We start from the raw sequence: 13,291 nt of genomic DNA, 5'->3' as shown, positions 1-13,291 counted from the left end.
ATGGATGGCTCCCCAGCCATCGAGGACCTCTCTTCAGCTTCACAGGCAGCTCCGAGGCCTGCTTTGGAAGGTGAAGTGAGCCAGGAGCTCACAGCCCTCATCACCAGCCTCACCACAGGAACCTTGAGGCCCAGGCTTAGATTTCAAGGGACCTCCAGGGAATAGTTTCTGAGCTCAAGATTCGAGAAGCAGGCCTTTCTTTTGCCAGACCACATTCCCCCTCCAGACGCTCTGAGTCACCTACCCACTTATGCCCCTGCTCCCTGAGTCACCTCTTTTAAGGTGTCCCAAGAGGGGAGGAAAAGACAATCTCCTTCGGCTCCAGATAGAGGGGACCAATGGGACTCCCTAGGAAGAAGGTACTCTCAAACATTCTAGTTTCTTCTGAGGTTTGGGGGGAAGAGGGAGTAGAATGTGTTAGTCCTTAGGCCACTAGGGACCTCCTGAGGATATCCAGAGGAAAAGACTAATTATCTACCTGTATCTGTAACCAAACGCAGGTCTGGCCGCCTGCCGCTACGAAAGTCAATACTGGAGAGGCAGGTGCTGATGTAAAGGCAACTGGTTTATTTTCAGGTGCCGGCCACCTGGAAGGTGAGGACTCATGTCTCAAAGTCCATCTCCTGGGGAGACAGGGGACCCTGGTCTCAAAGCCCATCTCCCCCTCTCAGTGGAGGTGGGGGTTTTTATAAGGAGGGGGAGGGGAACAGAACAGAGAGATCAAGGGAGGGGGTTGAGATGTTCTCTACGTGCAGACAAGCACAGTCCGTTCTGATAAGACAAGTGACGGTCCCAGTATGTGTCATCCTGGTTTGTCACGCTGACTCCAGGGCTGGAGGTCAGCAAGTCTCCCGGAGCTGGGATGCCCGAAGGCTGGAGTCTGTATGTTTTTAAGTTAGTTCCTAGGATTCTTGCACAAACATGCTGCTCATCTACAAGCTTCATATTAGTCAGAGTCAGCACTCACAGAAACAAGGTCAGAAGACTGGTGGGTGGTTTACAATTTCCCACCATCACAGTTTTCCGCTGGTGCGTATCTGTCCATCCCCCCGCCCCTCCCCCACCATTTCTAAAGGCACCCTTCACCTTTGGGGGCCTGGCCTGTGAAATGGGGTGTGCACATACAGTTATTTGTGTGTATGAAAATACTAGGGCTCAGGCAGGGAAGTAATTTGAGTGTGTTTTTGCACATTTGTGGTTGTGCCTTTGCTTTAGGGGCAGGTCTGTTCAGCTGTCTGCATGTGTGTCCGTACGCTATGAAGTACATACAGACATTTGTGGGACCTTGAACCTGTCCTGCCCCAGCCAGGAGCTTGCATTTTGGTGCTGAGACCTGCATATGCTGGGCGCATGTGGCATTGGGGTTTCCTCACACCAGACAGCTCCTCTCCCTGTGCCCAGAGGAGACGTCTTGCTGCATGGCCAGGGAGGGGACTGAACTCCAGAGGCCCACCCGAAGGGTGGGCACACGCTGACCTGTGGGCTCTCTTCTTTCCTCTCCTGCTCCTGGGACCTGGCCCCGAGTGCTCCTGGCTGGTTTACAGCCAGAAAACAAAACTAAAACTTGATTCCATGTTGAAAATAACTACTACCCTGACCTGACCCCAGGGCCTTTCCCACATAAGGAAGGGAGTCCTTGACTCTGCAGCATCCAGCTTTCCTGGAGTCCCCGCGGGGGATCGGAATGGGCCGGGCCTTCGGGCCAGCTGGGGCCCTAAGGCCCTCCTGCCCACCTCCTCTCCCCCCACCCCCATGGTTCCCACGCATTCTTCAGTCATGACATCCCCACCACAGGGCGCCGGCTCGCAGATGAACTCTGCAGCCAGCCTTCCACTGGCCCTGCCCTCCACAGTGCCCTGGTCCCACTGGCCAGCACCATTCTGTGCCTGGAATTCGAGGTTCTGCTTCCAAGCACTCTGGGGTGTCATTCAGCCGGGAAGCCGCTGTGGGGAACCAGTGTGCCCTCGAAAGTGGACAGCTTGAAGTGAAGGTCATGAAGAATCTGTATGACTTGTCAGCTAGAAGTTGCCAGGTCAGGGTTCAAGGACAGATCTGTCCGACTCCAAAGACCTTGCCCTTTGCTTCTGTGTCCAAAGGGGAGTCTCAGCGTCCAGCCACGTGTGTAATGGTGCTGTCCGTGGGTGTGGGTGCGTGAGCCTGGATGCGCAGTGTCTGTGCAGAGGTAGGGGGTGCTCGTGTGGTGTGTGAGTGCCTGAGTGAAGGTTGGCACATAGAGACCCCCCCACCGCCCCCTTGGGTGTCCCTGCCATCCCATAGCCTTGCTAAGCCCACTTTTTTTGGCGTGTCAGCTGAGAAGCACCTTCTGTTGCCGTCCCATCGGTTGCTGAGCCCAGGCCACCGAAGGGTGATGTTTTCAGTAAGAGAATCTCTTTCATGTGGTAGAAGAGATGCTGGGCCATTTACTGACCCATGCGCGACCTTCAGTGAGTCATTTCCCCCTTAGGCCCAAGTATTCTCATCTCTCAAGTCAGGGAGGTGGGCCGGGATCTAGGCACCATGTTCTGTCTGCACGAGTTTGGAATGGCAAATGCAAACGTGCCATAGGTAAATGCATGGGTGCAGTATGGTATAATCGGCATATACTGGGTGGCCAGGATTAAATGAATTCATTAACATGAAAGTACTTGGTCGACTAGAAAACACCACGTAAGTTTCAACAGACATTTACACAAGGCATCACTACTGCTGCTATTATCAGCTTAGTGTGTTTGGATCTCACAGCTGGTTTGTGTGTGTTGGAGCTTGTGTGTCTGTGTTTAGGACTGTCTGTGACTGTGTGTGTTCTTGGGTGGTTATGTGTGTCTGAGTGTCTATTTTTGTGTGTACGTATTTACAATATAACTTCTACAGCAGTAATGAACTTGAGTGTAGGCAGCACTGGACTGTGAGCCAGGAGGCCTGAGTATGAATCCAGCCTGTTGAGTGCCTAGCGGTGTGGTCTTGGCTAAGTCATTGCCCTTCTGGGCCTCAGTTGCTGCATCTGTGAAAGGGACAGTGGGCCTAGGTCACCGCTGGAATGACTCCCACATCCTGCAGATCCCCTGAAGAGCAAGTGTCTGTGAACACGTGTCCGCAGGCCCAAAGAATATCAGCGTGACACGTCACTCAGGCAAGTGCTGTCTCGTGCCTCTGCCTTGGTGCGGGCACTGCTCACACATGCAGGGATGTCTCTGGGACTTCGCAGAGCTCTGTTTGATGGCATGGGTGTGGATGTCACCCTATGTCTGTCCCCCTGGGTCTGATTGTGTGTGGTGTGTGTGTGTGTGTGTGTGTCCACCCAGCTGGCCAGCTGCAGAGGAGGAACCTGTGTGTGTGCAAGGCCTCAAGGTTAAAACAACTTGTGTTGTGCTGCCCGCCAGGCCTGTGAGGCCCGGGATGAGAAGCAGATGTTGCCAGGGTGGAGCTGTAGGAAGCTGCTCTCGCTCCTCCTCCCACACCCCTACCCCCCCCCGGCCCTGCATGAGGCTCACACCAAGCTCCTTCCAGAGCACACAGCTCTGCGGCCTCTGTTTCCCGACTTCTCAGAAAAGCAGATGGCCCATCTCTCCAGAAACCTCCCCCCAGCTGCAGAAATCAAAACTGCCACGGGGGCTCTTTTCCCTCAGTCCTTTCTTCCTCCAGAGGGGACCCTGAGACGTCGCATGGAAGTCTCTTGAGCACTGCTAAACCTTTTCCTCCCAGCTGTTCTGTCATGTGTTCTGGTTTCCTGAAGTTCCTATCTCTTCCGCTTTTTATTCCTGGCCTCCCCGAGTTATTACTGCAACGGCACTTGTGGAGTGAGTACCACATGCTCAGCACCACGCCAAGGTTATGGGCCCGTGAAACAGACACTTTGCCATCTGACCTTCTGTTTTCTTTGTAGCACCCATCGCTGTCTGGAATTCTTGAGTTTGGTGTTTGTTTGCTTGTGTGTTGCGGGAGGGCAGCTCCACACGAGCAGGGACCCCATCCGTTCTTGCCAGTCACTACGGTGGCACCTGGCCCATAGTGGGTGCTTTCTGAGTATTTGCTGAAGAACTGGGAAATAATTCACATGACCGTGTCTTCATGGAACTAGTGGTCTGGTCGGGGCTGGGCATCAGCTGTGCTGGGATGCCAACTGAAAAGGAAGTGTGAGTCTCCAGAGAGACCCCAGAGTTGGCCCCGCCGCCCTCCTCCCTCTGGGTTAGGAGCGAAGCTGCAGTAGGGGCTGCATCTGTGGCCCCAGGTCTGAGGCTGTCAGTGCTGGGTGGGAGGACTAACTCAGCCCCTGGCCTCTTCTCTTCTCTCCAGCTGCCTTCCTCGGCGACATCGCGCTGGACGAGGAGGATCTGAGGGCCTTCCAAGTGCAGCGGGCCTCGGATTTCAGACAGCGTGCAATCCGCAGGTCTTCCATCCGAGCCGCAGGTGCACCAGGTATGGACGGCCCTCCAATGTCCCCGAAATGGGTTCTAGAATTGGAGAAACAGGGGCCCTCCAGGCTTCCTGGGGTAGAGGCCACGAGCTTGAACCCAGTGTAAAGGCTTGTCCTCCCTTAGGGTATCTTTATCCCTTCCCCAGAGGAGCAGCAGGTGTAGTCATTCCTGGGAACTAAGAACCGCCATTCTTTTTGCTCATGGTTTACCATGAACTTTCAAATGCATTATCTAACTAGACTGTCCCCAGCCGCCTTCAAAGGTAGGTGTCAGGACAAGTCCCACTTTACAGACACAGACACTGAGGTTCACAGAGATCATGTGACTTGCTCAAAATCATAAAGCCAGTCGGTGGTGGAGCTGTGACAGGAACCAAGCTCTCCCTCCAAATCTGGGGCTCTTCCTTCAGCACCATAATCAGTACTGGACCATTCCAAGCACTTGTGAATGGACGGGAAGAACGAGGCCCGGGAAAGCTCAGCTCTGTCCAGCCTCCTCCCTGCCCTGCAGTATGGTCCTGCCTATGGGTAGGTTTCCATTGCTTAAGGGCGCAGGAGCTCACTCGGGGCCTGTTCTGGGCATGCTTTGGTGGCGCCGGGCAGTTGTCTTGTCCATCTGCCCTGGCACGGGCTGCCCATGGAGTGAAAGTCAAACTACCCCAGGGGGCAGCTGGCACTGAGGGTGACCTGGGGCCTGGTAACCAGCAAGGCTCAGTAGGCCTTAGCGGGCACTAGCAGACGTGGTCCAAGGGAAGGGCAGCGTGGTGGAGCTGGATCCCAGGGCTGCTGCTAACCCACCACAGGCCTCTGGGCCGGTCTTTGGCTTTAGTTTCATCACCTGTCAAAGGCGGATGGTGACACTCACCCAGTTTGTCCCAGAGAGCTACTGTGCCCAATGAAAACGTGTATTTGGGAACACTTAAAGGAGATACCAATTTCTGTGTGCGCCCCCGGCACGAAGGCTTATTGGGTGAGGAGGGGATGTTTCCCAGTCTCGGGCCCCACAGTCCTAGGGGACGAGCGCACCACCTTTCTCTCGTCTGTTCAGCAACCCCCACCCCGCCCCTTCATGATAGCTATGAAGGGAGCTACCGAGTAACCTTACGGTCTCCATAAAGTCACTGAGGACTGTGACTTAGCCAGTACCGAGCCATTACTCCTCAGAGAAAGGCCATTACGTTTCTGCCAGCCTCTCATCGCAAAATGGTTGTAACTCCTCAGTTCGCAGCCCTGTCTTATGTGTGTTTCTGTTGATAGACAGCTTTGTAGTAGGCAGTAGATTCATGGACGCTGAACTCACGGCTGACACGGCGCAGTGACTCGTGCCTTAGTGAAGCTTCCCTCATATGTGTATTTTCTCCATAAGGCACACAGCCTTCTTACACGTATGAACACTGGGCAGCACTTCACTGCAGGGCGGGGGAAGGGGAGCAGGGGGCTCATTTTAAGTAGCAAAATCACTAACAGAAAAAGCGCAACAGTGCAGAGAACACGGTGCTAAGTAGACTGAAAAACTCGCTACTTTTATAGCCGGGGAGCTGCGGCAGCCTTGCTGGGGACTCCCGTCTCCCACTGCTCATGCGTGTCAGCATGTGGCCGCCAGGGCTGAGGGAGCTGAGGAAGTACTGGGGAAGCCACGCTGAGGCTGGTTTTCGTATCTCCTAACTTGTTTTGTTGCTACCTGTGTACCCATCTCATTTCCTCCATCACCTAGCGGATTGCAAACTCTCTTGTGTGTGACAAGGTCAAAGTCTTGGTCATAGCTGAGTCACCCTAAGAATCTAATGCACTGCTTTGCTCTTACGAGACTCTCAGTTGCATATTTTTAATGATCTTAAATGCCTGTGAAAGCCGAGTGACTAAAAAAAGGGGGGTATGTAATAAATGTTAAACCCTAGAGTTGCAAATAAAATGAAAACACTGAACCTCAATCTAGGAGATAAATAAGAACTATTATTCATAAAAGTTAAGTTTCAATGTGGTCTAAATGGTGGCTAACTCTCTACCATTAAACTCAGTTTTAAGTTAAATTTGAAGTAAAGCTGTCCCATCGACACTTTAAAAAAGAAAGAGTTAAGGGTATTGCTTTGGGGTTACAAATAAATTGTAATGAGTGGATAAATGTGAGTCCCCCCAAACGAAGATTGATCATAATTGTTTCCCTCTCCTTCCTTCATTCACCTGCTGCCAGTGACTTAGTTTTTGGTTCCAGGAAACTCCTCTGTCCCCAGCTGCCAACGCGCCAGTGGGCAGCCTCAGAGGAGAAGCCCAGGGAGGTGGAGAAGCAGGTCCCGGAGCCGGCGGGCAGCAACGTCCAGACCTGAGCGTGTGTGGCCTGATGGGGTCATCCCCTTTGTCATTGGGGGAAACTTCACAGGTGAGCCCTGCTGTGCCTGGTGGTATGAGTGGTACCCTCTGCCTATCAGGCAGGGACTCTTGGTCAGTGGGGGGAGGCAGGCCCACCTGGACAGTGCAACAGCCTGGCCTCCTTGTCCTGGCAGGCAGCCAGAGGGCAGTCTTCAGGCAGGCCATGAGGCACTGGGAGAAGCATACCTGTGTTACCTTCCTGGAGCGCACTGATGAGGACAGCTACATTGTATTCACCTATCGACCCTGCGGGTGAGCAGGGGCCCCTGGGCACTGCACTCCCGGCCATGGCCCCAACCCTGTTCTGCCCTGGGCACTCCAGCTGCCCCATCTGGGCACAGCCCTGTGTCATTTATTCCCTCTTGCCATGAGGCATTTCCCCAGGAACCCCCCCCCCCCAATGTGGCTGTGACCCCCCCAACCCCCAGCACACAGCTCCAGCGTCCCCACTTCAGGCCCCGCCCCTGTCCCTCCACTCCCCGCCCCCCTGGCAGCCTAGCCCGGCCCCTGAGTGGATGCACTCCCCCAGCTCGGGACCGCCCCCCTGAGCTGGCCCCGCCCTCCAGGTGCTGCTCCTACGTGGGTCGCCGTGGTGGGGGCCCGCAGGCCATCTCCATCGGCAAGAACTGCGATAAGTTTGGCATAGTGGTCCATGAGCTGGGTCACGTCATCGGCTTCTGGCATGAGCACACGCGGCCCGACCGGGACCGCCACGTCTCCATCATGCGAGAGAACATCCAGCCAGGTATGCACTTTGCTTGGTAGGTGGAGTTGGGTCGGGCGCTGTGGCTCCTGCGCCAACGCCCTCTCCGGGGCCCCTGCTGGGGTGGCACGTAGTCCCAGCCCTGCCCGCCCGGATCGGTGCAGACCCCGCCCCCCACCCCCAGGTCCAGGTCCTAGAAGCAAGGACCCGGAGCAGCCAAAACCCAGCTGGTCTTCAGGATGCGGTTTGGGAAGGGGTCAGCCCACCACCCCGTGCTGCCTCAGCCTTTCTCTTCACTTTAACCCAGTTTTCTGCTCTGTGACTATTCTGTTCTCTAAGGGTTTTTCTCTCTCCTTTCTCCTAGCTGCACTTCCCTCCCTCCCTTCCTGTTCCCGCTCTGTCTTCCAGGCCTCCTTCCCTGTTCACTGCTTTCCTCTCCGGGTGGTTCTAGAAATGGGCACTTCCTTCCCATGCTGCCCTGGGCCTTCCCTGCAGCAAGTCCTCCTCCACCCCTCCCCCAGGCTTTCCTTGGCTGCTCCCCTGACCCTCAGGTCGGGGGCACCTCTCAAATACAGGGAAGACCCTGTTTCCCACCCCCACCCCCTTTTCCTGGTCTTCCGCAGGGCAGGAGTATAACTTCCTGAAGATGGAGGTCCAAGAAGTGGAGTCTCTAGGGGAGACCTACGATTTCGACAGCATCATGCACTACGCCCGGAACACGTTCTCCAGGTGAGAGGTGGGCCTGCCCCTGCCAGGATGCCCAGCTCTGCCTGCTGTGGGCCTTCCACTTTGCGCCAGGCTTCCCTGCTGGGTAGTTAGCAAGGACGAGAGAGAGTCCTGAGCATCCACAGCCCCCACTTCGTGCAGGGGACCCACGGGTACTGCCTGTCTTGCTGTCCTGTTGTACCATGGGCCGGTGGCAGGGCTGAGACTCGGAAAGCCTAGGTTCTTCACTAGAGCTGTGTATGCTGAGGGCACCGTGAGGCTGAAACCCAGCTGCTCTGTTAGTGGTGCTGCACCAAGGTCCTGGCACAGTCTCCGCCCAAAGGACTGAGCGTACTCCTCCTCTGAAAACCACAGGGGGACGTATTTGCAGGGGCACATATTTTTCTAATTGGGAATACCCTCATCTGAACTGTCTGCCTTTTTCATAATTGGCTAATTTGCACAAAGACCAACTCCTACCCTGGACCAGTCCCTTACCACCTCACAAGCACTACACACTTACTCTTTATCCCGGGCCCAGGTTCCCAAAGTCAAAGCCGGAACCCAGAGGTGATGAGCCAGCCTCCCCCACCCCAGCTTCCCATCAGCCTAGTGTGGCAACCAACTGTTGTCCTCCTCATGCTTTTTCCTATCTCAGGCCTTTTCCATGCCTGGCTCTTTCTTCATCCTCTAAATGCCTCCTCATCTGTCCCAGACAGCGGCCCTGCCCCCTCTCAGTCCTACTTCTAGACCCACTGCTCTGTCTCCAGACCTGAGGGACAGAGACCAAAGAAGGATGGTGAGGTCATCCTGCCCCCACACTCCAGCCCCCTCCCCCCCACCACATTTCCCACCACATCCCACCCCACCCGGGGCAGAGTCCCACCCAGCCGGTGTGAGTCAGGGGCCCTGGGGAGGTGGAGGGCTGCCTGCTTCCCCTCCTCCCAGATGGCACCTCCCAGGCTTTCGAAGGCAGGACAGGAAGACAGGAGACACTGATGGACTGGGAGCTGGTGGGGCTGTCCCCAGGGTCTGGCCTGGCCATGGTGGAACCTGCCCTTTGGCCTTGTCAGAAGCAGCTGTGCCAACAGGGAAACGCTTTGGTGCCAGGTCATCCTGGGACAAGTATAGCCAGGGCTGAATCAGCCCAGGGGCTGCAGGAGCAGGGGCTGGGTGGGGCTAGAGACACGTCCAAAGCTCTCCTGGTGCTGGGAGTCAGGGCCAGACTGAGCTGGGCACCAGTGGGTCCCCAGGGCATCCAGGGCCTGTGTTCCCGACCTCCCAAAGTGTTCCTGGGGCACCCCCACCTCTGGTGGTGTGGCTGCCACGGAGCAGGGTGGCTGCTGGTCAGTGGGCAGTATAATGACATGGTGAGACATCTCCACCCGTCCCTGACCCTGCTGAGGAATGTCTGGGCTCTGGCAGGGTCGTGACCTTGGGTGCACACAAGCACACTGCCCCCCTTCCGTCAGATTCTCACCCAGGTCCGGTTTGTCCTCTTCAGGGGCATCTTCCTGGACACCATTGTTCCCAAGTACGAGGTGAATGGCGTGAAACCTCCCATTGGACAGAGGACTCGGCTCAGCAAGGGTGACATTGCCCAGGCCCGAAAGCTCTACAAGTGCCCAGGTCAGGGCAGGGAGGGACCGGCCAGGGAAGAGAGGAGGGCAGGGCCCTAGGCAGGCAGAGGCCGGGACCTGGGACCAAGAAAGTTAAAACTGTGAGCCTTGGAGAAGGCCGGGTGGACGGGGCCCCCAGGGAGGGCCAGTGTTCAAGTTACGGACCAAACGGGCTGAGATCGGGTTGGTGAGCCCCCCACCTTCTGAGGATCTGGATGAGTGAGTGGTACCAGGAGCAGGAAGTAGGGAAAGCAGAGCAGTTCTCAGGGAAGGAGGAGGAGTGAGGCCCACCAAAGAGGCTGACCTTAGCTCAGGATCCTAGTTGCCTTGACAACAGGGCATCCTGCAGCACTAGGCGGGGAGGTAGGATGGTGTGAGCTTATATCTGAGGAGAAGTGGGTGGATCTTAAAGAGACAGGACCACCCCAGACTCCCCTCCTCTCCTGAGCCATTTTCCCCTCCCGCAAGAATGCCAGGGCTCAGGGTGGGGAAGCCAGAAGTTTGGGGGGATTGGCCTCCTGCAGCCAGCCCCCCAGTCATTCCGTTTCCTTGACAGCCTGCGGAGAAACCCTGCAAGACAGCACAGGCAACTTCTCCTCTCCTGAGTACCCCAATGGCTACTCTGCCCACATGCACTGCGTATGGCGCATCTCCGTCACTCCTGGGGAGAAGGTAACTGAGCATCCCCTCCTCTGCCAGGACCACATGTAGGCAGTGTGTCTGCGAGTGACCTACCTGGGGACAGAAACCCAGTGTGGAGGGGCTTCCCCCAATAGTTGTAAATGAAGGCTAATCGCAAACGCCATGCACTGTGTGCCAGGCATGTTTCTAAGCGTTTCTGAGATTCATTCAGAGGCTTTTCCTGCGGAGTCTGGACCTCTCACCCACCCCTGGCCCTTCACGTCCTTCATATTTTTATTGTTCCCAAGAGTTAGCTTTAAGACTTTATTTCCCGCAGTTGGAACACCATACTTAATGTACTAGTGCAGCCTTGAGTAGCCTTGAGCTGAATTAGATTTTATTACTGGTCACACTGTTCTTCTGGCTCAAGACCATTTTGAACCAGAATTGTACCCGCCAGCAGGTAGCTGTCCTGCCATGAGCTCATCTAATGAGCATGCCGCTGGATCTTTGGAACCCGGTTCAGTCTGGGATCAAACTGTTGACTAGGACATGACTCAAAGCAGATCTAAGATCTCCCTCTGAATGGACATTGACCCATTAATACACAGGCTTCAGGCAGAGTCAACCACCTGCTGTGACACCACTTACTGGCACTACCATCCAGCCACGTCTCACCCCCTGGTTGACCAAAACCACACCTTTGCCATCTTTGTATTTCTGTGGTAGGAAGTGGTTAATATGCCTCACAGGTAGATGGGTTGCCTTACCAAATCAAGTCCGCTGATCCACTAGTTAGTAAACCCTCCCCCTTTTTAAAAAGGAAATGAGATTGCGACATGCCTTATTTCAAGTGAACCCAAGCTGGCCCCTAGTAATCAAGTGTTTATTTTCCAGATGGCCACAGCTCATCTGTTTAATTGGGGATTGACATTCAGCTCAGTGGTTCGCAGTTCCCAGAATTCACTCCAAACCCCTTCTCCCAGCACACGCACATACCACGTACACCTCTCCTGAAACTAGGGAAGCTTTCATTCTGAGTTCCTAATATTACAGACGCTAATCACATCCGCAAATTGTTTGATTGTCCTCTGCTGTCAGTTTTGGGCCTGGACACAGGGGCTAACTTACAGAGGGGCTCACTGCCTTCCCTTATGTGCTACTGAGCTTCCATTTCCTTTCCGAAGGATGCTGACTTTATTTTTGTAACTTGAAGATTATTTCATTAATGACAGACTTCTGCTGAGTGTTGAATCATTTCATCATCTGCCTTCATTAATGTTCTACTACCTTCCCTCAAAAGTGAACTCATCCTGTCTGTGTTCTTCTTCTTGTTCTGAATCTAACTTAGAAATTACAGTCCATTTTGCTGGTTTGTCCTGCCTGTGGCTTCCCGCATTCCTCTGCTGAGGGCCTTCACCATTTCAGCCTCTGCAGACGCTACTGCAGATAATAATATTAATAACAACTAATGATTGTGGGGCCTATGATTGGCCAGTCATGTGTTAAGATCTTTATGTGTTATATCTTTAAAAAATTTTTTTTAAAAATCCTCACCCAAGGGTATGTTTATTGATTTTACAGAGAGGGGAAGGGAGAAAGAGAGAGAGAGAGAGAGAGATCGACATGAAAGAGGAACATCAATGCATTGCCTCCTGAACACACCCCAACTGGGGATCAAACCCCAAACCTAGGCGTGTGCCCTGACTGGGGATCAAACCCACAGCCTTTGCTGTATGGGACCATGCTCCAACCAACTGAGCCATCTGGCCAGGGCCATGTGTTGTATCTGTGGATTAATACAATAACATTATAGGCCAGACGCTAAAGATACCCTCATTTTGCATATGAGAAAATAAACTTGGAAAAATCGAGTAACTGGCCCACGATCACCTCGAACCTAATGATGAGGCAAAAGGCTCCACTTGCAATATGACGTGAAATGGGACAAAGCCCTGTCCCATTTCAGCAAAACCGGGTGCCCACCGCACCCGGCCCTGGGGTGAGAAGGGACAGGAGACCGCCCGCAGCCCTGAGGAGCGGAGGGCAGTGTAGCGCGCCGCCGCTTCCTTTCCTGCTCAGGGGGTGGCAGAGTCCTCGCAGGTCCTGAACCTCAGCTAGGATCTGCTTCCTCCCTGTCGTTCCGGGCCGGTGTGGGCTGGCCCTCGTCTTCTGTGGGCACGTGGCCTCGCCCCAGGGAACCTCTCTTTGCCCCTGCCTGCACCCTCCATAATTCCCAGAAAACCCCCCATCCTTTTTCGGAGGCATGCCAGGCTAATTTAAAATGCCAGGTTAATTAATGCATGATTGTAGAAATGCAAAACATAAAGGCTGCCCAGGGTCCTGGATGAAATTGTAGAGTTGTAAGTGAACTGAAGATGAACCCTGGGGACAGGACATTTAAAGAGCCTGCAGAGACTGGGGAGCCGGAAGCGGGTGACATCACACGATAATAATGGCCACTCTTTTTTGTTTAACAGTTGTGTGCCAGGCATCTTACGTACGTGATTCACTATTCCTCGCAATGTTTTTGTGATGTGGGTAGGATGTCCCTACTGGACAGATGAGGGAGCCGAGGCGGAGGGCGTGAGTAAGTCTGCCTGAGTTTACACAGTAGTTGTGGTGGAACCAGCCTCAGTTCTAGGGCCACCTGGTTCCAAAGTCTACGCTCTTTCAACAGCGAACCTTACATAAACCCACCTGTGCGAGCTGATGGACTTTGACATCTCTTTGGCTGATGAGAGGTTGTTTTCCACTGGTCCCTAGTTCTCAGCTTATTGCCACAAATGCGAACTATCCAGCTTACAACTGTGCAAACCAGGGGTATGTCAAACAAGAGAAAGAGCCACTTTGGAAGGTTTC

General features: G+C 54.3%; 1 protein-coding gene across 3 annotated transcripts in view; it reads left to right on the top strand.

Moving 5' to 3' along the window:
- The window catches only part of BMP1 (bone morphogenetic protein 1), a 38,275-nt gene that overhangs the window by 3,603 nt on the left and 21,381 nt on the right, over window positions 1-13,291 (top strand). For 2 of the 3 annotated variants that reach the window (XM_037152638.2, XM_037152640.2), the window contains exons 2-8: window positions 4,294-4,416; window positions 6,627-6,791; window positions 6,916-7,033; window positions 7,348-7,526; window positions 8,108-8,213; window positions 9,694-9,818; window positions 10,365-10,480. In XM_037152638.2, the coding sequence (XP_037008533.2) occupies window positions 4,294-4,416; window positions 6,627-6,791; window positions 6,916-7,033; window positions 7,348-7,526; window positions 8,108-8,213; window positions 9,694-9,818; window positions 10,365-10,480 (932 nt within the window). Of the gene's footprint in view, window positions 1-4,293; window positions 4,417-6,626; window positions 6,792-6,915; window positions 7,034-7,310; window positions 7,527-8,107; window positions 8,214-9,693; window positions 9,819-10,364; window positions 10,481-13,291 lie in introns of those variants that run through there. The other variant, XM_037152639.2, reaches the window with a different exon arrangement.

This window comes from Artibeus jamaicensis, unplaced genomic scaffold, assembly GCF_021234435.1.
Source record: "Artibeus jamaicensis isolate MK-2021 breed Jamaican fruit bat unplaced genomic scaffold, CSHL_Jam_final contig_477, whole genome shotgun sequence".
NCBI classification, from domain to species: Eukaryota; Metazoa; Chordata; class Mammalia; order Chiroptera; family Phyllostomidae; genus Artibeus; species Artibeus jamaicensis.
This window is presented reverse-complemented; position numbering and strand designations above follow the sequence as displayed.